Source organism: Aythya marila (genome assembly GCF_965140915.1).
Source record: "Aythya marila genome assembly, chromosome: 10".
Lineage (NCBI taxonomy): Eukaryota > Metazoa > Chordata > Aves > Anseriformes > Anatidae > Aythya > Aythya marila.
This window is the reverse complement of record NC_139051.1, coordinates 20,768,413-20,788,287: the sequence shown is the minus strand read 5'-3', so window position 1 is coordinate 20,788,287 and position 19,875 is coordinate 20,768,413. Positions and strand designations below refer to the sequence as shown.

Genomic DNA, 19,875 nt, shown 5'->3' with positions numbered 1-19,875 from the left:
ATTTAACCTAATGGCCAATAGGTAACATTCTGCTATTCTGGAAGATAAAAGTCGAGGGCATTTCTAGATGATCTCAGTTAATTTCAAATATGCAGTTTGTCCTTATTTAATACAATGCTCTTTATTCTGGAATAAATCTAACAATATTGAAAACTGAGGCTGTTGACTACAACAGAACAAAAAGGCATTTAAAAGCTCAGTAAGTCAGACAGTTCCTTGGTATTGCTATACTCTTTCTAATACATATTCCCTCGTGGCATTTATGTGCCAATAAATAAATAGTATTGTAATCATCTTTTAAAAAATATTTTTTATTGTGTTTATTATTATATGACAGAAGCCCTTAGATGGAGTGCCTCTGTAGCCATTTTGTGTCAATCCTTACTATAGAATCCTTAGGGATTTTAATGGTTTACCTAGAACTTGGCAATGTAAACTCATATTTAGGATACATATTCCTCCTGAAAATCTGACAACAGTGCAGGTGAAATAGCTTTTCTAAATTCCAGAGAAAACATAGATGCCCTAAGCTTTCTCCTTCTGATACTCATATTGTTGAAGATCAGACATTTACCAACTGGATAGATCATCTTTGAACTAATAATTAAATGAAATACTTGCTTGAAAGATCTGATCTGACAGCGTGTTTCTCCAATGATGTCAGGAAGGGTGAAACACCTTGTTGTCAAGGATCAAGGACATCAGTAGGAAACATCCTATGATTCCTTGTAAAATAAAGTGCAATTCAGAATAATTTCTTCAGAAATTTACTTGAAAATAAATGCTAATCATGATGACTGTAACAGAAACAAAAACAAAAACAAAACTTTAATGTGTATAGTTTCTTATGTGCATGAGTGAGTTGTACATAAAGTCTCTTGATTATACAGAAATATGAGAGCTATAAATAACTTCAGTATCTGCAGAACAATAGACAAAAGAGAAGATTATTTCCTTTCATTCTCTTCTTCTTTTCATTTTTGTACTGAATTCTGCCACTACAGCAAAAGTCTAATGGCAGCAACAATTTAATGAGTCTTTTCTTATTATTTCAGGTTTTTACTCCAGCAGTGCAGATAAAGTATACATCATCTTCACCGCCCTCTTCCAGAAAGTCAAAGAATGACACGTGAGATCAAAGGATGGAATTTAGTACATTACACTAAATTCATTGCTTTCCTACATTATCACCCTAAATAATTTATTATGTGAAAACTAAATGCAAATGCAGAAAGAAAAAAGGTAATATATCTGACCAAATAGCAACAATTATGAAATTAATTAAATTTCACTCAGAAGAGAGGTAATGAGATCAAAGACAAACAGTTATCAGATGTAAATGTCTTTAGGTAGTTATATTCATTAACAACAGACATGCCTTCCTAAACGTAGGATTCAACATAACACCTGGAAATCTAGAAACAAATTCTCCCTCTAGTTAGTGACACATCACCTTCTGATTTTCATTTCTATGTCATAGTAAAAACAAAAAAATTCTCTGTGATGCATACTGGAAATGAAAAGCATTTTCTGTCCCCTCACCTAGAGGGGCTGTATTTTGTTGGCACACCACAGCTGGAAATGGTCCCAACTGCTCTATCTCTAGTGTGCAGGTGTCTGCAAATGAGACCAGTACTCATTTTGGCATGAATATGCCTGTTAAATATATTCAACAGCAGAGTAATTTGGATATAGTAACTGGTGAGATAACATCCAGCAGGCGAACCCTACAGACATTTGTAATTCTATGTATTCTTTTTAACATACATCCAATCAGTTAAGAAGAAACAGTAATTTGGTGCAAAGCAATCAAGGCACAAGAGACATCATATTTAGGATAAAAGCAACAGAGAAAACCTTAACAATTCATGAGAAAGTCCTAATATAATATCATTGCACTTTACAGCTCACAAAACAGTAAAATGTGTTCCTATAACATTTAAAACTTACTAAATTCTCTGACTTCCAAAATTCAATCACATAATGTGTTTCAGGGATATAACTGCTCTGAAACATTATTCAAGCTGTAAATACTGGACTGCCCCCATACTTCCATGAAATAAGCATGTTTCCATGAAACACAAGCAAGAACTCTACAAATTTTAAGATCTGGATAAATAACACTCGTAGGGGAACCCTGTAGAAGACAACACTATGATTTGAAATATTTGACCATGCTTGTGTATTTTCATTTATTGCCCTTCCCACTTGAGATCTTATAGACAGATTGTTGCTTATTGTGTTGACCTCTACTGTGTCTTTACACTATTCTTTTCACCCCTTCTAAACAACTAGTAACTCTTACCTAATATTTTGAATGTAAATTATATTAGGAAGTCATGATTATTTAATCTTGTCATACATCTTCTACCATAGTAGGTTTTTAGTGGTTTTGGAGTTCCTGGTAATAATATCAGCAATGGTCAGTGACAAAATTGGAGTCAGTGTTGTGAAGGAGAAAATTTTCATTAAAAAGGTCAGAACAAACTAAAAACAAGTGTGACCTTAGAAAACAGCAAAAGAGACTGTGGATGGCCACATCATTCACTGGAAAAGGAAACAGAAATGGTGCATTACTGAGAACTGCATTGTAGGAGAATAATGTGATACATTTATAGTGTCACTGGTGTATTTTCTGGAAAAAAAAATCACTATCAAATATGACAATTTGTGAAACAGAAATATATTACTTTAAACATTAGAACTTGTAAATGCAAGGTGGAAGAACATTAGACAATTGTCAAAACACAAACGTCTAAAACATCTAAGCGTAAGTATATTAAATAACTAAAATTTCCCTGTTCTCATTTGAAATAATTGAAAATCAAAAAGTAAAGAGCTATGAAATATTCCCTTAGTAATCAAATTCTGAGAATATTTTAAGAAAGAACTGAGTTTTTACTCTAAGAAACATTTCTGCAGGAACTGCTCTGCTTTGAAATTAAATATTTAGCGCCTATTTGCTCCAGTTATGAAAGATGAACAGAGACAAAAGTTAAAGTTACCCTATTATATAAAACACTAGAAGAGAATCTACATGAAGCTAGAAGACAAGACATAACACAGCTCTGATTTGTATGCACTAATATAATGCTTGTCTTACTTGCACCACACTGGGAGCAGAGCTGCTTAAGACCGAACTTTGTGGTGGCATTACAGCTGCTTGATGATGTTGCAGGAAGAAGATAAAAATAAGTTCTATATCAAAGCCTCCAAGTGCAAAGAACTGTAAAATGCATTTAAAGAAATCAATTGCATACCTCAAGCCTGAAAAAGTAGGATTTTCATTCTGTATTTCTCATGCAAATGTACACTAGGAAAAATAATTTTAATAGTAAACCGTTTCAATGGAAATAAAGTACTGTAATATTTATAGTCTGTGCCAGAGTTATAATGACTGTGGGGCGAGAAGTGAAGTGTCTCAGCATGTTCCACATGTTTTTAACACTGTTTCTAAAGGCTCTGGAGGCTATTAAATTTAATGAACCCATCTGCTATGAAATAGAGGTCCAAACATAATCAGTTTTCTCAGTGCCATATAATACAGATGGCATTCCATGTTCCACATCCCCAGCAGGAAATTTTATGTTCCTCTTTAAGTGCATGACTTTTGTTTTTGTTTGTGTTTTTGATGTTTTAAACATCTTTTTGATGTATATTGTATAGCATTTTATAGTACAAATACTATATATGTCTATACACATGAAAAGTGTTAATTCATTAAAATAAATATTGCTATTTCCTTACAACATTTTTTTCTAGTGGTTTTGACAACTAGAAATTAGCTCTCCGTAGTCATATTCTGCACTTAATGAAATAAATGAAAATTGCCATCATGTAGTATAAGTTCCAGCACTAGCAATGGATTAAAGCAAACATAATTTATCAAAGTAGTTTACTTCAAAAGTCAAAAGGTACACACACATATCATGTACAGGCACAGGTGGTATCCATGCTTATGCATGTCCTTATTTGCATTTATTGTATGGAACAGCACACATATTCTTAAAGTATCAATATTGCCATCAGGTCACTATGATCTTTATTTTCCTGTGCATGGCCTGATTTTCATTTCAGGGATGGGGGACAGTTCCCAAATTGTGTGTTTTTTTTGGGACACGCTGCACCATGTCTCTTGTACTGGTGTTGTGCGCAAGGGCTCTAAGCTCAAATTAAAGTGGCACAGTGTTCCTTGCACTGATTAGCACCCTGCTGCCTAACATAAGTAAATCAGATGTGCATCTGCTAACAAAAAAAAAAAAAAAAAAAACAAAACAAAAAAAATGTCCATTGTTATTTTTGAGCTGCATCTTAAAAGATAATGAATATGCATTAATTCTATTCAGTTGAGAGGTTTATACATTTACTATCTTGAGCACTCATTATGTTTTGATAGTTGACAGATCTTACTGAATTTGAAACAATTAATGTTGATAATGGTAATTCATTTTTTCTAGATTCAGCAGTAAAGCAAAGAGATTAGAACTGTTCAGTAGCAAATGAGAATGCTTAATTATGGTGACTGGAAATTTTGGGCCACAGAAATCATAAAAGTCATGGCTCACAGATTGTTTTTATTGGACTGTCAGTGAAGATTTCCACAGACAACCCACTAATTATCAGACTAAAGGTATGTTGCACCTATATATAAATATGTGCAGGGGTTTATTTTTTTGTTGTATGTACAAGTATCTGCACTGATCACCATTGTTATTTTTCAAGTGCTACCTGTAAGATCCCAGTGCAAATACGGCAGACCATAATTGCTGGAGCAGATGGTGTGCATCCTCAAACTGCAATTATTCTCTTACAGAAGCCTTGGAAAAGATGAAATAGTCAGAATTGTAATTTTATTTTTTTTTTAAAGGAAAATTTATTTAGACTGCAGAGCTGACGAAAAGGCATTTCCTGGGCTATTTTTAATTTTTTTTCCCATATTGTCAAAAGATGACTGTAGATCCATAGCAGACAAAGCAGTGCTTAAAGAACCTTATTTTAAGAACAAACCTACCTGATGGAATGCCTGATAGCCAAGCACAGGATTTCCTTTTCCTGATTTAATTCACTTAAATAAATGTCAAAGCAAGAAATGGAAATTTTCTTGGGAACCTCAGAATCAGTCAATGTTGTTGACTTGTTCTAGTAAAGAACCATTGATCAGTAGAGATTAAGTGATGCTGACCACAAAGGAAAGTTTAGATCGTGTAACCAACTCCTAGGTAGTACTGAGGAAAAGCAAAAAAACAAAAAAACAAACAAAAAAAAAAAAAAAAAAAACAACTCTTTTCTGATTTTTAAAACTGACATAAAAAGAAAAAAAACTTACTGCCTGTGTGTAAACTTACTGCTGCTGATTAATGACATTTCCTGACATTCAGTTCTGCAGTGATTACCAATATTTACTTGCTGTAGATATACATGAGCATTCTGAACACTCTGATGCATTTTAATGCATTCCAGTACTACGATCTATAAGTTAGTTTTGAAATAGAGGCCCAGGGAACCTTTTACCATGATAAAAATGCTAATTACACATACTTATTATAATAGCACAATTAACTTGTGCTACCAAAAGTATTTGAAGGTATCTCCGGGAATAGAAGATAGTGGAAATAGGGTAGTATTTAATTTTTGTTACTTCATAAAAGCTCTTCTGTGCATTGAGCACAAAGAAAATTGAGTGCATGGGAAAAGTAGTAAACAGTATAATACCTCACTCAAAACTCCTGGATGGAAAAAAGGCAAGCATAATAGCATAATAGGCTTTAGTTCAGTGGAGCTACCACAACTTACTGACACCATAAGGGGAAACAAGGTTGTTGGACAGGTTGCCTTACTAGCACAGCATCAGCCTCTTGGTTGGAAAATATTTACAAAAAAAAAAAATCCTTTTAAAAAGATTAAAAAAAAAAAATTCTTTTTAAAGCAATTGTAGAATTAAACTGAAATCCATAATTTGATGCACATCTATGAGAAGGTGTGAATGGTGTGAATGAAGAATGAACATACTCTTGAAGGAGAGTATGGAGTAAAAACCACTCACAGTTCGTATTATGACAAGTCATGACCTGTAGCGATTCTGAATGCTTTTTGTATTTTAATGAACTCAACTTCTGAAGCACCAGTCATCTCAAAATATTAAATAATAATTTGCCCTTTTTATGCAAAGGAATCCTCCAGATGGAAACTGAGCAGGGTCAACATGATAATGCATGCCTGAATCTGCTCACAGCTTGAAACTAATAGCCTGAAGGAGATAAACTCAACAGTGCATTAGATCCAGAGAATATCCTAAGTTACACTTATGAGAAACAGATTTAACCAGGAAGAGTCAGCAAAGGTCTAAGTAGGTCAAGTTAATAAACAAATTGACAATTGTAAGCATTTAAGCAGCAGGAACTCAGGAGGCTTTTTTTTTTTTTTTTTTTTTTTTTTTTTTTTTTTTTTTTCCCTGCAGAAAAAAGTAACATTTCTCCACATTCCAGACACTATCAAGAGAGTGAGTTAAGGGCTTCCCTACTTTATAGATAATTATCAGAATCCCCAAGAGACTAGTTCTATACATCAGTTTACTGTAATATCCCAGTGCCCAGGCACTTTTCCTTTTTCCCTCCAATATTGTCATTCATATTGACTTGCTATAGCTGCACATATGCTTAAAAGAAGTCATTCACTGTTTTAACGTTATGTTCCTCCTGAAATACTTTTATATTTTATAATTATTATCTACTCAGCAAAAAGTGCCATTGGAAGCTTTCATTTAGAAATCCACGTCTGTTTTTAAGCACTCATTAAGGTATTTTATTTTCTAAAGCATTAGGTACTTGTAGGTCCTACTGATGTTAAAGCAGCAATATCACCATCTAGGGCCTGCTGTATGGCTGTCCTACCTGCAACTCTTACAGAACAACCTCTAGGCTACTCAGCTGAACACCAACACGTAGCGAGATGGCCTCTTCTTCTATTAGACTTCATCAAGAAGGATCTTCCTGTCCCCTCACTCTTCACACCCCAAATACTCTTTCCCATGGACTTGCACAGATCCAACTAAGCTTACTCCCAGTGCATATCAAACTACTGACTAGAGAGGTACAAATGGAAAAGAGATTGATGCTAGGGAATGGTGTTGAAAATAGAATCACAGGACAGAATCTGGAGACTACACACCAGCTGATATATTTACATGCTTTAAAATCCTAACATCTAAGTCTAATGGTATTGGCAGTGCCTAAGCTACCATCCTGCTGCATGAATTACACTCCAACTGTTGTGAAGCTGACCTTGGAATTAGCACAAGATAGCCTCTAAAGACCATTTCTCAAGTAACTTCCTGAACAGAGTACAACGAGGATCAGTCCAGTTCTCCAGAAACCTAACTTCAAATGATTTCAGAAATTTATTAAATTCTTCTGAGAGTCAGTGACATGTTTTTAAGATTACATCACTCCTATGTCAGAAGAGTCAGACTTCAAGTCAATGATAATGTTTCTGGCTGGATCCTACCTAGTATGTTCCAGCATACTGCTGCTTGCTCTAAAACAGCACAGCAGATCATATTTGGTGAGAAAAGAACAGGGAAGGTATACTCCATCAAAACACAGTGACACCAATTACATCCATATGTGTGGTCCTGGCAATCTAGCCATGGTTGTTCTGACACTGCTTGATGTAAGAACACTTAAGTTTTCTGGTAAAACACTATTTCTTGGCTATCAGGGTCGAAGAGGCAGCCAGGGAGAGGCGGGGACAAAAACTGCCTGCAAAACTCAACAAGCCATGGGATGTGAAGGACCATTTAGGTGGCACTTTAATGCCAAAACACTAGAGATGGCTAAGAAATCGATCTCTGAAAACAGCTCTCAGGCATCTCTAGCTGAGGCAGAGGCACATCTGGTTTGTTATAAGGTTGCCTTTTTTGCTATTTCCAGAGTTTTGTATCTGACTGCCCCAATTCATCCTGGTATTTTTATTTTCTTTTTTTTTAATGGGAGGGAAGGGGAGAGAGGTGGTTTGCAGCTAAGCAGATCACTGTATTCTGGTTTTAAATCTGTTTTCTTGTACCATCCAACACATTAAGACCCTGAGTGGAGCTCTCAGACATTTATAAATGTGTGTGTGTATGTGCATAGGGATGTTAATTAGACTTAGCCAAAAGAATAAAAAAAAAAAATTAAAAAAAAAAAAAGAGAGAGAGAGCAGAACTTGAAATGGTGTTGTTTTGGAGTAAAAGAGCTAGCATTTGGGTTAAAGTAGTTCCTTCATTCAAGAATACAACATCACTGTGTTTGTTTTGTTTTGTTTTTTTTTAATTTCATTTTCTCATCCAACATCCCTGCCCCATGCTCCCTCTAGTGTTCTGAGCTATGCACTTGCATCTACACACGCCTGCTGTATGAACAGAATCACAGAGGTTGCTGCCAAAGCGAGAAACAGAATCACAGCGGTTCATCTAGGTTGGAAGAGACCTCCAAGATCATCGAGTCCAACCTCTGACCTAACACTATCAAGTCCTCCACCAAACCATATCACTAAACTATAAATCTAAATGTCTTTTGAAGACCTCCAGGGATGGTGACTCCACCACTTCCCCGGGCAGCCCATTCCAATGCCTAACAACCCTCTCAGTAAAGAAGTTCTTCCTAATATCCAACCTAAACCTTCCCTGGCACAACTTTCGACCATTCCCCCTCATCCTGTCACAAGGCACATGGTAGGACAGACCAGACCCCACCTCACTACAGCCTCCTTTGATGTACCTATAGAGAGCGATAAGCCTCTATATAAGCCTCTGAGCCTCCCTTTCTCCAGGCTGAAAAATCCCAGCTCCCTCAGCTGCTCCTCGTAGGACTTGTTCTCCAGACCCCTCACCAGCTTCGTTGTCCTTCTCTGGACTCACTCTAGCACCTCCATGTCCTTCTTGTAGCGAGGGGCCCAAAACTGAACACAGTACTCGAGGTGCGGCCTCACCAGAGCCGAGTACAGGGGGACAATCACTTCCCTAGACCTGCTGGCCACACTGCTTCTTATGCAAGCCAGGATGCTGTTGGCCTTCTTGGCCACCTGAGCACACTGCTGGCTCATATTCAGCCGACTATCAACCAATACTCCCAGGTCCTTCTCCGCCAGGCAACTTTCCAACCACTCATCTCCCAGCCTGTAGCTCTGCTTGGGGTTGTTGTACCCCAGGTGCAGGACCCGGCACTTGGCCTTGTTGAACTTCATACAGTTGGCCTCAGCCCATCGGTGCAGCCTATCCAGATCTCCTACAGAGCCTTCCTACCCTCGAGCAGATCAACACACGCACCTACCTTGATGTCATCTGCGAACTTACTGAGGGTAAGCACTCGATCCCCTCATCCAGATCATCGATAAAGATACTAAAGAGGAGTGGGCCCAGTATTGATCCCTGTGGGACTCCACTAGTAACCGGCCTCCAACTGGATTTGACTCCATTCACCACAACTCTTTGGGCCCAGCTATGCAGCCAGTTTTTAACCCAACAAAGCATATGCCAGTCCAAGCCACAAGCAGCCAGTTTCTCGAGGAGAACGCTGTGGGAAACAGTGTCAAAAGCCTTACTGAAGTCAAGGTAGACCATATCCACAGCCTTTCTCTCATCCAGTTAGTATTTAACATAATATTACATTCTTCATTTTGCTGAGAATTTCCATAATTTAGGGGAGAATTACCAAAAGTTAGACTAAGTTTTCAGAATATATTCCTCCCTGCAGTGGAAATACAGGCTAAAAAAGCAGAAAGAGAGTGAAGTGTAAAATTAATTCTGAAACAGAACTCTGTACTTTCTTGGGAAAAGGAAGAACTTGGTGTTGAGAAAGATGAATTTCATTTGCAACAACAATTTTAATCCAAGATTCAAAGGCCAAGAGCAAAAAGGTGAGTTGCACTAAAACACCAATTACATGGATCTTTCTCTACTATTCTCTCTAGCAAAAAGACAAACTCTCTTTAACATATACACATTGATTACTTCAAGCATTTAAAAACCAAGAGGTGAATGAGAAACAGATTTTCTTAGTCATCTCCCCATTTCATGAAATGAAAAAGGGGTAGTTTTCTTCTCACCCTGTTGTGTATCAATAACAGAAGGAGAACACAGAAGAAACTGGATTAACACCTTCTTAAAAAAAGGAATAGAGATGAGTAAGGTCGCTCCAAAAGAATAAAACCTTAATGTCCGTGCAAGTTTCTGTTTCTTCTGAGTAGCTACAGTTTTAGTATTTATTTTATATTACAAATAGCATCAGCTGAAGAATTGGAAACACCCAAACAAACGAGAAGATGCAGCAAAACTATTCACATCATAGTTGTCGGTTTTTTGGTTTCATTTTTGTGATTTTTTTTTTTAATATTTTTGCATCAATTTAAATCTTCTGAAAGCATTCCAGACTTTCAAAACAAATGAGAAATCACATTAATAAAAAAAAAAAAAATGTAAAGCTGGTGCATTTTTCCTGCCTTGCCGTATTTTTCCAGAGGTATATAGAAGAAAAAGAAGAAAACAATTATGCCATTAGTCATCTGTGATCTTCTATTCATTACATTATATACTTGGCATCATATTGTACCACATGACAGATATTTGCTGCAAACACTTGTTCTATGGATAACATAGAACCAAACCAAAATACTTTAATTGGATTAAAAAAAAAAAAAAAAAAAGAAGAAAATAAACTAAAAGCTATTTTAGATCAACTCATGAAAATGAACAACCCTTAATGATATTAAAAAAGATGGTGTACTCAGTCACTGCATAACAGAAAATTCTGCTTTAACTCTAATGTTTCACAAGGATATCAAGTTAAAATTAGAAGGTTGCGACAAATTTGTTAACAGATCACCCAGTCAATCCACAATGAAAGGCAGAATCTTCTAGCTGTTCTTCCCCCAGGACATCACAGTTGTCACCTAGCTGTTCATCCACCATTCTATACTAAAAATATTGATTCTAGTCAATCTGTTTTTATACTGACTTATTCATATATTCTACATGTACATGGTTTAAAACATATAGAAGAAATGGTTACTCAATCCAATCAATTTCTGTTCAATGTCTGTTTTTAGTAAGAAAAATGTACATTCCGAGGTCATAAATTCAAAAATGATGCTGTGACTCATGTTTGTTTCATTTTTTCTATGTAACTTACAATGTATAAATATCTGCTGAAGTTAATTCAAACTATTTGATTGTAACAAAGATATCAAATCATGATTTTCACATAGAATTGGAGCATTCCAATGACAGAAATACACAACTAGTGTTTTTACCACAACAGTTTTACTCAGAATTCCTAATTATATGTAGTAAGCCTATATTAAATACTTCCTTATGCAGACTTACAGTGCTGTCAATATATGCTTCAGTCCATACTACATCATGCTCTTGGTCAATAACCTTTGGTCGGCTAAGAACGTGGAGGTATTCCATGACATTCTCTTGAACATCAGCTAAGGTAGAAATCTGAGTAAAAAAGCCTGTGAAAACACACAATTTGAAGTTATAAACCAGGCAGAACAAATTAAAGAAGATTTCAACAAGAAGTATGATACGTTATGTCTTTTTTTTTTTTTTTGTCTTTTTTTTTTTTTTCTGCTTCTTTATTTGCAAAGGAGAAATGCAATGAAGTAATGTTTTATCAGAAGCAGCCCCTCAAGCAGTAGTAACCAGTGAAAGAAGTCTGTAAAACTCTCAGCCATTCTTGGAGAGCAAGTTTCCCAAAACTACTATAAATCACTGCATGGCCTGTCCCAAACTCTCTATTTCCAGAAAACTTTTGTTGCTTGATGGTAAAGAAGTTTGGGGATTTTTTGTTTCTAAATGGTGCACACTTTAAAAATATAAACTGGTATCAATACCTTTGTACAAAAACATCTCATCCAAAGTTTGTCTGGTTTCAAGCAGCATTACTGATTAGAACTACAGACACAAAACAGTAGCTGTCAATGTTCTAAAATGCTCATCCTTGTAGAATGTTACTAAACCTCAGATAACAGCAATAGGTTATTTTCCCAGGTCACCGGGAATGGAGACTGCAACTAGAATTGCTTGGCTAAGTATTCACAGCTTTATTAATCCTTTGAAACATCTCCTACAAACTGAGAACACTGAGAACAGCAGAGGCCACAGCTGTTTGAGCTGTCACCACTTCCTTACCATTGCTTAGACGTCAATTACCTTTACAACACAGTGACCTTGGCATCTGGAGCCCACATCATGAAAGGGTTACAAAGGACTGACAAATTTCAAGGTTATAGTTCCATCAGGCCTTACTTAACTGCATCAAATGCCCTTAGTATAAATTCATTTCCTTTAGTGAGAAAAGAACAATATGGAATTTTCATGAAAGGTCTCGATGCAATTTTAGTCTTTTGATATGATCATATCTTCTGTGGAGCTGCAGTATCAAGCTTCAGCAGAAAACTTGGCAGCTTGAAAGAACTTTTGAGCTGTGTTTATTATAAACAGGGCCAGGCCTAGCAAGGTTGCAAGGGTGCTCTGTGGTCTGAAAGCTAGAACTTTCTGATTTGGTACATTTGCCAATAATTTGTGCAGCACAAAACTGATGTTTCTACATAAATTCCATCTCATCCCAGCCATAGATTTACATGTATATATTAAAACACAGTGTAAGGACAGACTTAAGGGCAGAGATCTATAAAATGACAATTCATATAAGTTGTTTAATGAATATTTTCAACTCAATAAGAAAAAAGTTTTTTCCCATAATCAATTTTACTATACTATCAAGTCAGATATTCACAGTATATTAGTATAGTATTCAAACTCATCATGTACTATATACTATGCTCGTAATACAGCATACAGTATACTGTTCAAATATTCAGGATTCTACTTAAAGGATTTTATTTATTTTTTTTTTCTGTTAAGTCTAGTATTATGTGAGGAGGTTAACTGAATGCTAAACATAATATTAAGGCAAGTGGGGTTTTTTTTTGCCTCAGGTTTTGAAAATATTTTCTGACAGAGTAAATTGATTGACATAAGTTTAATTAGGAAACCTGTACTTGAAAAAGCGGAATTCTATGTATGAATTCAGTTCCATGTTGAAAATAATAAAAAATACATATATAGCATGATTTTATGAATTATTGCCTTAGAACACTTATGAGAAAATGCAATGTTTAAATTACTCTTCCAGAAATGCTGCCTCCTCCAATTTTGTCACTGCTGAGACTCCCAAATCAAAATGTGTGGGTAATAAGGGATATTTCACTATCTGATCCTTTTCATTTGGTGTAAATGAATGTCAATACAAGCTATTCACGTAACTTTATAACTTATATATATACACACATATGTATATATATTTACACACTGTGGCTTATAAACCTTTCAGTCAAGGATTCAAAATACACTAGAACTGTGTGGACCCCTCATTTTACAGCAGGTGATCTACACTTTCCTTACAGCAGTTCTGAGTGTCTGAATTCTGGTATGCCTCATTTCAGAAAGCTCAAAAGAGAACCAATATTGGAAGCCATTTGTGTTCAGCATTGTTCACATCTCAAGTTACATACTCAAAAATCAAGGTCACTCACAAAAAATCAGAAAAATAAAGCAGAGGCAAAAGTAGACTACTAAGCCTTTTGCCTTTCTTCCTTCTACTTAAAATAGTGTACAGTGTCTGCAAATCAGGATTCAGATCACTAAAAGGAAAGAGCACACAAAACACTGCTCATTTATTTGTGGGAGACGTGCAACAGGGGACCTTCAGTTATGTTCACCTCTCCTGTTCTCCTGCTACCAAATACATACTTTCAATTGTCCCCATGACAACCATAATTGCCCTTAGAGACCAGACTTAGTCATTGTTTTGTTCCAGTGTTTTCTATGCAATTTTATATCACCACTCCAGTATTATTTGTTCTGTTTAGCTCATGAACTTTTCAGTACTGTCCTGGTTTCAGTTGGGATAGAGTTGATTTTCCTCCTCGTACCTGGAATGGTGCCATGTTTTGGATTGGGATGAGAGGAGTGCTGATAACATGCTGATGCTTTAATTGTTGCAGAGCAGTGCTTACACCAAGCCAAGGACTTTTCAGCTTCTCGCTCTGTCCTGCGAGCGGGCAGGCTAGGGGTGCAGCAGGAGCTGGGAGGGGACAAACCCAGGACAGCTGACCCAAACTGGCCAAAGGGGTATTCCATACCATCTGACATCATGCTGAACAATATATAGGGGTGGCTAGCCAGGGTGGCAGAGGCCGGACTGCCAGGGTTAGGCTGGGCATCGGTCAGCAGGTGGTGAGCAATTGCACTGGGCATCACTTGTTTCATACACATTATTAGTAATAGTACTATTATTATTATTATTATTATTATTATTATTTTCCTGTCTTAATAAACTGTCTTTATCTCAACTCACAGGCTTCACTATCCCGTTCTTCTCCCCCATCCCAGAGAGGGAGTGGGGAAGTTGAGCAAATGGCTGCGTGGTGCTTAGCTGCTGACCGGGTTAAATCACAACAAGTACATATCATGCCAATATTTGCACTTCTCTTACAGCAGTGTGCAATGGAACACTGTAAATGGAGCAGAGATCTGCTTGCACTAAGTATTGTACAGTGAACAAAGTGGTAACACGTGTACTTATTCCCTTAATATATATTAAATAATGTCTAAAATGTCAGAGCAGATTAACTGCTTGAAAAATTGGCATTGCATCTAAGGCGATAACAAGGTCATTTTTAATCAAACAGTACTTTCACACCCATACATGTTGAAATCAGTTAGTTAACACTTTTTAATGTCATACTTCAATTAAATTCAAAATCTCAAAGGCTCATTTAAAAAACACTTGTCTATGCCTGGAAATTTGTTTAATCACAGTTTGTAAGTTACTTTTCAGATAGAGAATACCTTGCTGGAATTTACTCTGATTGCATCCTGAAAGTTTTAATGTCAGTTTTTCAAGTGAAAAAAATTGTTTGGTAACACTTCAAAGTCTGATACACATTACAAGACACTGATAATAGTGAACATTGTAGGGTTTTTGGTGGTGGTGTGTTATTGTTTGTTTAGAAGAGATCCATCTGGACTAAGAACAGCCAACTTGAGCAGACACCTACTTAAGCAGTTTATTCACAAGTATTGTTAATATGGATGGATATTACATTAGATATTTCTCCTTGTAGTGTTTTTAAGAATTCCTTTTCTCGTATCTGATATAACACCTTACATAATGTCACAAAACTCTTCAGGCAGCATGTTACATTCAAAGTATTCATTTCTTGCTGTAGTACTTGCAAAATGTATCCCTAAACTGCACAATAGAGAGAACAATTTCTTATCCCTATTTCCTAAGACTAACAGAGATAATGATTCAGTCTCTGTTATTCTGAATCAATTTTGAACAAACTTGAAAAAATAAAGGTCTCAAAGACAAATGAAAATTTGTGGCTCTGCCCAGATTGAAAGTGACATTGAGCATCCTGTTTGAAAGGAGCCAGATGGTAAAACAGCACGTGTATACTGGCATGCATGTAGTTGCAGGCTAGCTGTGCAGTGCTCCTTGCCAGAGAGTATGACAGAGAGTATGACAGCTAGAGGAGTCAAGGTTAGCAAGTGGAGGAAAAAGAGTTTAGTGTGAAAAAAAAATAATAATAAATCATTTCTGTATTTCACAGATCATATATCAGGCTGCAACAGAAGGAAAGTTGAAAGAAAGAATGTTAAATACTTTATTCTTTTTAATTGGTTAGTTTCAAATAACTAAGTTTAAAGAAATGTAAAAATTGCTGCTAAAGATATGCAAAAGACAAGTCTTAGATGAAAATGGTGTCAACCATATGGATTCTCTCTAGATTTTTTATAATGTGATCTCTAGGTTTTTTATAATGTGATTTTATAATGTGAGTTTCATTTTCAATCTTTGCAAAGTTCCTTGAAGATTTAGTCTGTTTAAATATGGTTTGTATCCTTACAAATATGGTTTGCATGCTTTTGTAATTCACATTAGGAAAACTTAACAAAGATTTTATCATTTCCATGAGTCATTTAATATGAAGTTAGCTATCTTTTATGAATTTATGGTTCATCTATTTACTTATTTATATAAAAGGTTGTTTTCCTATTGTTTTAGCCTCTATTACAGAAAAGAGAAAGGAATTGCAAAAGCTACACAAATTACCTTTCCCATATTTTGACGCTTGTTCTAATATTTGGTTTTGGACTTTCTCCTGTTGAGAAAACTCCACCAAAAGTTACTATAGCATAGCTAGAGACAGCATTGGGTAGTATTCTTAGGTCATTTTCCCTGGTACATTTAGACATGTTGATGATTCATGTGTTCATAACTGTGTGTAACAAATGTCAAACCTCACAGGAATTAGCTTCCTAACACTGATAAATTAAACTCCTATCCAGAGATCAAATGGGTTTAAAAACCTTACTCTTCCTATACCAAGGTTTTATCATCAGATAAAGACATGCTCTGAAATTCTGAGCACAGTTGCTGAGGCCATGTAAACAACAGCAGCAAACCTGTGCTTAAATTTTTGCATTCTAACACCTGCTTCTTAGTTCTCTGGTGTGTGAATTATGCTACCCCAGAGCTCCTTGCAGTCAGCACTAATTTTTGTCCCCAGCAAGAAAAACTCGTGAGGGAAATGAGTAAGATTTGGTAATGACAAGTATGAGATACATATAACAATGTAGTTAAACACAGATGCTTATGCTCTGCCTTTCTATATTACACAGTCCATTGCAGTTTTTGGATAGATTCCTTTCCTCTAAAATGTCCAACATTAGACATGGAACTTTTAAAAATGCCTCCAAATGATTTATTTATTTTTTTTTTACACAGAGTGCAGCACTTTTCGTTTTCTGGACCCATGTAAAATAAATGCAATACTATTGCAACTAATAAAACATCAGAATTAAAAAAAAAAAATCCTCTTTGCATAGGGACCGAGGGGGAATTCATTGTTTCACTGCAGCTGTAAAGCTCCCATGGAGAATTCACCCCCTCCTCCTAAGAGGCCTCTCAAGCAGGTGAACAGTATCTGTAGCTGGCTGCCTGCCACTCCCCACAATAGCCCAGAGTGCAGGAGGTGCTGGGGTCATGCTATTAATGGGAATGGATGTGACTGGGGCTTCCTGTAAGCAACTCTTCTCTGCTAATACAATAGTCTATAAACTGCTACAGCTGGGGCACAGTTTGCCTCAGGGCTGATCTGTCCTCTGCTGGCAGTTAGATAGCCACTGTCAGACCTCTGATATGCAAAGCATTTTTTCTTCAGTGCTTTCCCAGCTTCTGCTCCTTTGTACTGATGAATCCCCTCCTTTATCCATTTTGCAATATGCCAGCCGCAGCGATGCTGGGTAATTAATAAACATTCTGAACAGAGGCTGTCAAATTGCTAATGCATAGAGAAATTTCCTGGGGAGTGGGGGGGCATTTAATGCTGTCTGTTTTGTTAGTCAGTAACACATTAACTCCCATCTTTCTCTTACAGCTTTCTACTGGAAGTGACTGCTGAGGGAAAGGTAGTAAGTGCTTACTTTAAAATCTGGCACATGCATGCTGTGCATTTAGGAAAATCTTATTTTTGTTCACTTGAGGATGTTAGTAAATCTTAATTCTTTTCCTTCATGTACACTTTCATGATACAGAAGACTGAATTGCACAAACCACTCTAGAGGGTCACTGGGGCTCCTGAATGTTTTAATGTATTTAAAATGGTTTGATGTTTTGCTTCATCAAGTGAACTCCCTCTAAATATGCCCTACTTATACACAGAAATGTAACAGAAAAAGGGGAGGGGTGAAGTTATGTTGTTGAAGGTTTCACCATCAGAATCTAGAAGCTAAATACAAGGTGGTATGAATTTCCCCTGTGACCCTTTTTGATGGAAAGGACTGCTGTCCACAGTCCAGTCAGCTGTAAAACCTGCAAACAGCTTTCATCTATGTTGTGCTTCCAAGGGGAAAATCACTGCAAGGAAAATTGATTTTAGGGCCATCGACCCTCAGTGACAACAACATACTTTGGCCCATCCATGCAAGTAGTAAACTGCAGTCCAGCCATATAGCCAATCTTTAGACCAGCTTTACTACACTGCTCATCTGTCTGCGCTGTAATCCCTCCTTTCACTAAAAGAAAATGGGTGAGCTCTAGCTGAAAATTGTAAAGGAAAAAACTCTAAATCCATACTGCCTGACATGACTATTTATGCTGAATCCAATTATGATTTTCAAAGCTGTAAGAAATCATTTATTTACTAATTAGAGGTAAAAGACTTTTTGAATTATAAGCTACCAGAAAACAGGTATTGTACCTACTAAACAGTAATAAATAAATAAATAAATAAATGTATAGAAGAAACAGTCATTAAGCTGCATTAAACTGTTTAGTTGATCTACTTTGTAAGATTCTAACTGGAAGCAACATGGCTCTGAAAAGAACAAAGTAGTCCTGAAGAATGATAAAGGTGACCCCTCTGAGAATAAAGACATGGACCAGATGATCTAGTGAGGCAGTCTCTATTGCCTGGTCCTAATTTCTGAGTTTCTGTACTTAGATCTTTATGAATCTGAACAGCAGGGCTAAAAAGCTAAAAGATTTTGTTGATTAAATTGCCTTCAAAAAGATGCTTCAAAGGATTCTTATACTATTACTTAAACTAAATTATGGTGTAATATTAGCTGATTAAGACTTCAAACTAAGTAATTTCCATCAGCTGGACATAACAGTAGTTAAAGAAATAATGACTAAATGGATAGCACCTGATGCAATTCATCATAATATAATGTGGCACAAAGGAAGTTTTGTTGTTGTTGTTGTTGTTTGTTTGTTTTGGTTTTGTTTGTTTGTTTTTTGTTTTCCAAGAGAAAACCTGAAGAGTAATTAGTTTTTTGTGTGCACTTTTTTTTTTAACCTCTGAATCATTCTTACTTATTTACTTTTATTAGTCAATCATTTTACTGTAGCATCTCAGCATCTTACATGTTTTAATGCCCCTTCTTACAGAATATAAACCCGTTTTTTCAATTACACTGTCAGCTCCTCAAGGGACAGGATGTCTGGTGTTTTACATTCCACGCCTAACTCAACAGGACTCTCACCCAGTGTTCTTAGGTACCAAAGTAACTGTGACCAAGTAGTAACAGCTACAACAGGACAACCAATTTGAAACTAAGGTTTGGTCTCTGAACTAAAATTTAAGACCACATCTTAAAAAGATTCAGATGTTTTAAAAAAGAAAATATATTTTAAATTACATGCTATGGATAAATAAGTTTTTTTCATCCTGGAAAAAAACAACCCATCCTCTTTGATTAGTTGTCAGTGGCACTGTACCTGTAAAACAGGTCAATTATTCAGGAAGACCCAGTGATACAGTTTTGAAAGCAAGGCTTTCACAGTTGAAGGTTAACTAACCTTTGTTAGCACAGGCCATCCACTTCAGGTTATCAGCAAAAGCAGCTTCTCTTCCAATCAGATAGGTAAAAATACGAACCTGAAAATACAATGAAGAGATCAAGTCAATTAATGCTGCAGCCACTTAAAACCTACACAGTGGAACTTCCCATACAGATATGCAGTTCAGGTATGGATAGACCCTTTTTAAGAAAGTATTACTGCAAGTAATGTCTTCATGGTGAAATATGGCTTTTGTTCGATGTAACAGAACGGCTGATCTCTTTTGATGTTTCTAATATCTGACATGTAACAAACGTTTAGGTTACATGGCTGAAGTATAAGTGAGAATAAACTAAAACCATCAGAGTACATGACAAAACACTGTTTTATGCAAATCTGTTCTGCATTTATGAATTCAGAAAATTGCTGTGGTGTGGAAGAAGAGGCATAAATAGTAAATACTACTATGGAAGAA

At 36.2% G+C, this 19,875-nt stretch overlaps 1 protein-coding gene across 1 annotated transcript in view; it reads right to left on the bottom strand.

Annotated features, from left to right (window-relative positions):
- Positions 1–19,875, bottom strand: part of CACNA2D3 (calcium voltage-gated channel auxiliary subunit alpha2delta 3) — a 463,161-nt gene that overhangs the window by 158,793 nt on the left and 284,493 nt on the right. Inside the window, exons 12-13 of the mRNA XM_082768173.1 lie at positions 19,419–19,497; positions 11,360–11,493 (exon numbers count right to left, since the gene is read on the bottom strand). Of these exons, the coding sequence (XP_082624299.1) occupies positions 11,360–11,493; positions 19,419–19,497 (213 nt within the window). The remainder of the gene's footprint in view (positions 1–11,359; positions 11,494–19,418; positions 19,498–19,875) is intronic.